Source organism: Plecotus auritus (genome assembly GCF_963455305.1).
Source record: "Plecotus auritus genome assembly, chromosome: X".
In the NCBI taxonomy this organism is placed as follows: domain Eukaryota; kingdom Metazoa; phylum Chordata; class Mammalia; order Chiroptera; family Vespertilionidae; genus Plecotus; species Plecotus auritus.
Genome location: NC_137784.1, coordinates 144,678,789 through 144,685,562, shown reverse-complemented (window position 1 = coordinate 144,685,562; position 6,774 = coordinate 144,678,789). Strand labels below are relative to the sequence as shown.

General features: G+C 52.6%; 1 protein-coding gene across 2 annotated transcripts in view; it reads right to left on the bottom strand.

Moving 5' to 3' along the window:
• Positions 1-554: 554 nt before the first annotated feature.
• Positions 555-6,774, bottom strand: part of BCOR (BCL6 corepressor) — a 39,262-nt gene continuing 33,042 nt past the window's right edge. For both annotated transcript variants that reach the window (XM_080653959.1, XM_080653960.1), the window contains 5 exons: positions 5,357-5,523; positions 3,875-4,020; positions 3,446-3,523; positions 3,152-3,308; positions 555-1,751 (listed from right to left, as the gene is read on the bottom strand). In XM_080653959.1, the coding sequence (XP_080510085.1) occupies positions 1,460-1,751; positions 3,152-3,308; positions 3,446-3,523; positions 3,875-4,020; positions 5,357-5,523 (840 nt within the window). In that variant the 3' untranslated portion in view covers positions 555-1,459. The remainder of the gene's footprint in view (positions 1,752-3,151; positions 3,309-3,445; positions 3,524-3,874; positions 4,021-5,356; positions 5,524-6,774) is intronic.

The window sequence follows — 6,774 nt, the reverse complement described above, 5'->3', positions numbered from 1 at the left end:
GAACCTACAACCAAGATTACTCTACCCAGCAAAGATATCATTCAGAATGGAAGGGCAGATAAAGAGATTCACAGACAAGAACAAGCTAAAGGAGTTCATCACCACCAAATCAGTATTATATGAAATGTTGAAAGGTATTCTTTAAGGAGAGGAAGAGTAAGAAGAAAAAAAAAAAAAGATTAAAAAGTGTGAATAAATGGGAATAAATACAGATCTATCAACAATCAAATCTAAAAATCAAGATAAAGAATCAATCTAATGAACAAAATAAACTGGTAAATAAAACAGAATCTGAGGCATGGAAGCATGGAGCAGACTGACGAATCTCAGAGGGAAGGGGGGGGGGCGGGATTAACCAAAGATCGTACCTATGGACACAGACAACAGGGTGGTGAAGGCATGGGGTGGGGCGGAACCAGGTGGAGGGAGGCAATGGCGGGGGAGGGGGGGAGGGGAAGGAGGAACATCTGTAATACTCTCAACAATAAAGATTTTTTAAAAAATCTGTGACATTTTAGGAATACATAAGACACAACATACTTCAATGTTCTCCTTTCTTCAACAGGTTTATTGCCTTTTAAGAAAATTTTTGTAAAATATAAATACAAAGGCAGAGAATTTACTTACAAAGTTAAAACACAGATTTCAAACATAAACACACAATTCAGAAAATTTTAGTTTTATGTACATTTTCAAGCAACCTCAACATATTATGTTAGTTTTCAATATTTTACAGGGTACAGAAAAAAATAGCTCAAAGTCTTCTTTAAATAAGAGCATAAAATGTTTAAACATATAAACAATCCGGTTTGATGCGTGAAAACTAATTTCACAGCTTTTAAATTAGGATATAAAAGTTTCATACAATTAGTTGTTGTGTGTGGATATGGTTTGAATTTATATTACACGCCACTGGACTGCATCCAGTAGCATTTACCTGACCCGAGCAGGTACTCTGTAAACAAAACATAAAATTACAACATCACCGAATTCACCCCCAAACCAACCACACAGTTGCGGCCACACTCCATGGCTGCGGCTTCGGCCATCCGTCGGAGCTTTGTAGGAAATTAAATCAAAGTGTTGCGCTCCCTGCCTCATCTTTTTTTTTTTTTTTCCTTAAAAAAGAAAAGCAAAGAAACAAATCTTGCAAGGAAAAAAAAAAAAAAAAAAACCAAAAAAACAAAAACAAAAACAAAAAAAACCCCCACAAACATATCCCAAAGCGTGTGTGCATGGAAAAGGAAAGGAACGTTATAACAGCTTCATAAAAACGGACTAAAACGTTTAAAAAGGAAACAAAACCACCTTTCTAAGTCCTTCCAACTGGAGCCGTTTCTCTTATATAAAGAAGAGAGATTTCCATATGTAATAGTGTCCTTTCTTTACAGAAATAGCCGTATATGACACATATGCACAGGGATTCACACTATGGCACACTGTACAGGCGCCGGCCGGCTCACCAGTAGTCATCGGAGCCCGTGTCGCTGGGGTGCAGCCACTCCACAGTGGAGCCCAGCAGGCTCTGCAGCTCGCCCGTGAACTCGACCAGATCCAGGAGCTCCTTGCTCTCCGGGTTGAAGGCCTCCATGTCTTTGGGGCAAGAGAACAGGAGGCTCGCGGCAACCTGGCGGTAAAACTCGGCCTCGGCGATGGTGACGATCTCCACGTTGGGGAAATTGCAGCGGAATATCCGCGAGGACATCTTCAGCTTCTTCAGCACGTCCGACAGCAGCAGCCAGTTGCGAGGCCTGCGACGGCAAGGGGAGCGGTTCGAGTGTCTGGCGACGTGCCAAGCGCTCGCCAAGTGGTAACCGCCACCCTGGTGGGCTCGGTCCCTGGTGGCACAGGCAGGGGCCACTCCCGCCGCCTGGACACCACTTCCCCCGGCACTTCCCACCCAGAGGAGGGGACCGACTTCTTGCCACTCCCTGCCGGCTGCATCTCCCTTTATCAAGAGGCCACTTAGGGCCCGGCCAGCGTGGCTCCGTGGTGGAGCGTCGACTTAGGAACCAGGAGGTCAGGGTTCGATTCCAGGCCCGGGTTGCGGGCTCCACCCCCAGTGGGGGGCGTGCAGGAGGCAGCGGATTCATGATCCCCCCCCATCAAGGATGTTTCTATCTCTCTCCCTCTCCCTTCCTCGCTGAAATCAATAAAAATACATTAGGAACAAACAAATAAGAGGCCCCCTGGGGAGGCCCAAGCAACTCAGCCAGAAGCGGGAGGAGCAGCTGTGACGGAGCCGCATCACAAACGGCCGCGTCACAGGCGCTGATGGACACTGACTCAGGTCCTCGCTCTCTCTAGTCACTGGAGGAGGCCAAGGCACAAAGAAATGCTTTGATTTCTCCTCCCCTCCACCCACACCGATAGAGCATCCTCAAGGCAGAGGGGGGCTCTCCTTCCCTTTCCCACGCCCCCACCCCCAGCCCGCAGTGCGTCTGCGAAGGGGTGTCACATTTAGGATTCCTATTGCCGATACAATGTCACCGTGGGCATGCTTGTGTACCGCCCCAGGGCCCGAGGAGGATGCTACTCATTAAGCACCATGTCACACAGCGGAGAACAGTCTTCTCACGGGTCCGCCACAGGCCTTGGGCACAGGGGCAGTGCCCGGCCACGGGAGCCAGACGGGACCTCAGTGCCCGGGAAGGCTCCTTGGTGGCCTGTTGGAGGGACTTAGGATCCCTTTCCAAAGAGTTTAGTGACTAAAGGTTCCAACAGTGTAAACTTCCAGTCACTGACTTGCATGTGCTTTGAGCTCTGGGGGTGTATTCTTTTTTAAAATAATATATTTGTATTGATTTCATAAAGAAAGGGAGAGGGAGAGAGAGAGAAACATCCATGATGAGAGAGAATCATGGATCGGCTGCGTCCTGCACGCCCCACACTGGGGATGGAGCCCACACCCGGGCCTGTGCCCTGACCGGGAATCGAACCCTGACCTCCTGGTTCACAGGTTGACACTCAACCACTGAGCCACACGGGCCGGGCTCTGGGGGCGTGTTCTGATGAGGGCAGTTACCAACCATGCCGTGGCCCCATTCCAATCCCCTCCCCCACCCATCCTGCTCTGTTCCAGGGTATTTCTAACTCCCGCCCTCCCGAGAGCAGCTGAGCCAGTCCCCAAGCACCCAACAGCCATGCTCACCCCTGAGCGACCGACACTTGGACGTTGTAACATGGTAAGAGGGGGCTTTCTGCAAACTCAAATTCGAACACATCACTGTAGGCCTCGTCATCCTCCTGCAGGTCCTCTGGCCCCGGGGGGTTCGCTAACACATCATATCCGCTTTCATCATCCGGCTCTAATGGAGGGCGAACGAGAGAGCGAGAGAGAATGGCATCAGTCACAGCCAGACTGTGTCCGATCAGAGAAGGACCCCACGCCCGCACCCCCGGCAGAGAAACGGCCCACTGAACCAGAGAGAGCGATGCTGCTCACCACACACGGAGCTGCCGTAAAAGTCCCAGAAGCTGCTGGAGTCCTCGTCGCTGCGGCCCTGCAGGTCTTTCAGATAGTCTGGAGAGAAAGAGGGTAAAGCTGCTGGTGAGAACCGGGTGCGGGAGGCACCGCACCCCCAGTCCACCCAGGGCGCGTCCTCTCCCACACCGTTCCCTGCCCGCCCCCTCCCGACCAGGGATGGGTCCCCCCTCGCCCTCATCGGCCCCTCGCCCAGCAAACAAAAGCTAGCGGGGCAAGCTAAGAATTTTTTCCGCCCTCACAGGCAAAAATAAAGCTGGCACCCCCTCTTTGGATTCCGTATCTGTTCTTTCCAAAACTAACTTGACACTGCGTGACCCACTGAGTAAACGAGGCAGGGAATCCCCACCCTGGGGTTTGAATGGGGCCACCGCCTGAACTGGGTCGTACCTGTTAAAAACCTTTCCATGAGTTCGCTGTGCGTCATCTTCATGATGGTTCTACCTGAGTACGTGGCCAAAGTGGGGTCAGCACCATAGGAGAGGAGCAGGCGGACGATCGCCAGGTGGTCATTCTCGACTGCATCGTGGAGGGGCCTGGGGGACACGGGCAGAGGGTCAGCTCCCGCGCGCAACGCTGGCCTCTAACAGTCCTGACATTCCAGAGAGGGAAACTGAGGCAGTGACTGGCCCAAGGTCAAGGAACGTGTCTACTATTCCAGGCCCAATTCTCAAATGCAAATGTACCTGATCCAGGGCCTCAGGAGGGACACAAGGCGAAATAAAAACGTTTTCAATACCCTGACCGGTGTGGCTCAGTGGATAGAGCGTCGGCCTGCGGACTGAAGGGTCCCAGGTTTGATTCCGGTCAAGGGCATGTACCTTGGTTGCGGGCACATCCCCAGTGGGAGGTGTGCAGGAGGCAGCTGATCGATGTTTCTCTCTCATCGATGTTTCTAGCTCTCTCTCCCTCTCCCTTCCTCTCTGTAAAAGGTCAATAAAATATATTAAAAACAAACAAACAAAAAAAAAACCCCACGTTTTCAATAAACTTAAGTAGTTAAGATAACTTTCAAGAGAAAAAGCCCACCGTTAGGAAGCCAATACAAGCAATCCCTATGCTGGTATAAAAAAAGGCCCAGCCCGGCCGGCGGGGGTCAGTGGGTGAGCGTTGACCTATGAATCAAAAAGTCACGGTTTGATTCCCAGTCAGGGCACATGCCTGAGTTGTGAGCTCAGTCCCAGTGTGGGGCATGCAGGAGGCAGCCGATCCATGATTCTCTCTCATCATTGGTGTTTCTCTCTCTCTCTCTCTCCCTCCCTTCCTCTCTGAAAGCAATAAAATAAACAAATAAATAATAACAAATAAAAAAGCCTAGTCTGTTTTTTAAAAAAACCCACCAGAAGGTGCAAGGCCCTCTCACCAGTGTCCACGAATGGGGAATGCTATTTGGAAACCGTAAACCACCAAACACGTTTCGCTTTTGCTGCTGTTGTGACCGTCAGGGAAGGCCCCGTGCCACGCCTCCCAGCAGCACCCCATGAACCAAGGTCAAGGACAGGGTGCACGGGCTATGGATGTGTGTGGCCCGGGCAGATCCTACACCAAGCCGGTGGCAGTGGCCCTGTTTGGACTCTGGGACTGTCGGCTCCAGGATATTTTAAATGCTGCAATTCAATAGATGCTGATGAAGAGTATGGGGTCTTAAAGGGCAACACCTCCAATTACTCAGGCAGGCTCGACATTTTCAGACTTTGTCTGTGGGAACATTGCAGACTTTGAAAGCTCTACCTAAATTTGCCAGAAAGCTCTGGTCCATTCCACCATCCATGCGCTTCCATGCCACTCGCCAGCTTTCCCCCTGGGATTTCCCACGTGCCCAGAAAGATACTGCCCCACAGGGCCAGGCTGACAGCAAGACCCGCAACTGACCTGGTTCCGTCCTGGGCACTGCAGTTGACGTCAGCACCGTATTCAAGAAGGTGTCGCACAATGTTCAGCCACCCCCTGGCACAGGCTTCATGCAGGGCACAGTATCCGGCATTGTCACGGTGGTTCACGTCACAAATCTTATTCTCCAAGCAGTACAAGACCACCTCCTGCGGGGAGCGAAGGGGGCCCGCCGTCAGAGCGCCACACAATGCACCTTGGGTCCGAGAGCACGTGTGACGGGCTCAGCGATGGAGACAGTGAAACCAGCAGCCTGGCCCTGGGCAAGCTACCCTTGAACTTCTCCCAGTGTCCGTTTCCTCCTGAGACAGGAGAGTCACGGAGGCTCTCAAGGCGGCGGGAGGACGCCATCAGCTAGCTGAGGCCTCAGGCCAGGGCTTGGCTGGGCCAGGACAGAGGTGTCCCGCTTCTAATCTCTTAGATGACACATGGACAAGTACAGCCCGCGGCGCACACGCTCCTGTTCGTGTGTTGAGTAGAGTGAGAGGGAAACATACACCCCCCCCCCCATTTTGCCTCACCCTGCACCCCACTTGGGGCTGAATGAATAGCATTTTCACGTTTACTTCGGCGAACGACAGGGACTGAGATACCACACGCTGGCCCTTTCTCAGAGGGTGTTCTGTGTCCACCGTCTGCCCCAGAATCGCTGTCTGATTTTCACTCTTTGGCGCGTTCCCAGTCCTAGGACGCGCTCCTAGCGGGCAGAGCAGCCCTTTATTCCATGTTTCATTGTTACTACCTTGGCGAGGGAAGTTTTCAAATACAGAAACATGCTTTCCTCTCTTCCTGCCAGCCACGCCCAGGAGATGGCCCGACACATGCTCCACTGGGTCGGGGGGGAGCCGCCTGGGTCACAGCAGGCCTCTCCATGACAACTCCTCTATGCCCTTTCCAGGACATGTCAATCAAAGGTGACCCACCACTTGGGAGCTAACCAGAATGTTCCACATGAGAAGCGAAGGCTGCGTGCTGGCGAACGCGGCCAGCGGTGCCCTGTCGCTTCAGGTCAGTGCGGCAGCTCCCTTCCAAAAACAAGAGGAAGGGACAAGGCATGCCCACAAATGCGCTCTCCCTTCAGATCCTAACCTGCCAGCAAGCCCACAATCCTCTGGGCTCCCAGGCCACCTGCCCCGAGCCCCGGTATCCAGGATACCGCATGAAGCTGCTGCTCTTTTAGCAGGTCCTCCCCAGCCAGGCTGGAGCGGACGGCTGCAAGCTAATGAGCTGTGTGCCCCGCCGGGGAGAGGCCCCGTCACGTGGTCTGGGATCAGGTCTGAGCGCCACTGACTGCTGTGCACAGATCAATTTCCCCGGGGCCCGGTGGCCTGTCTGGTGGCCTGTCACCCGGGCTTTATTTGCTCTGACAATTATGGCCCTCACCTGGAAACCCTCGTCGC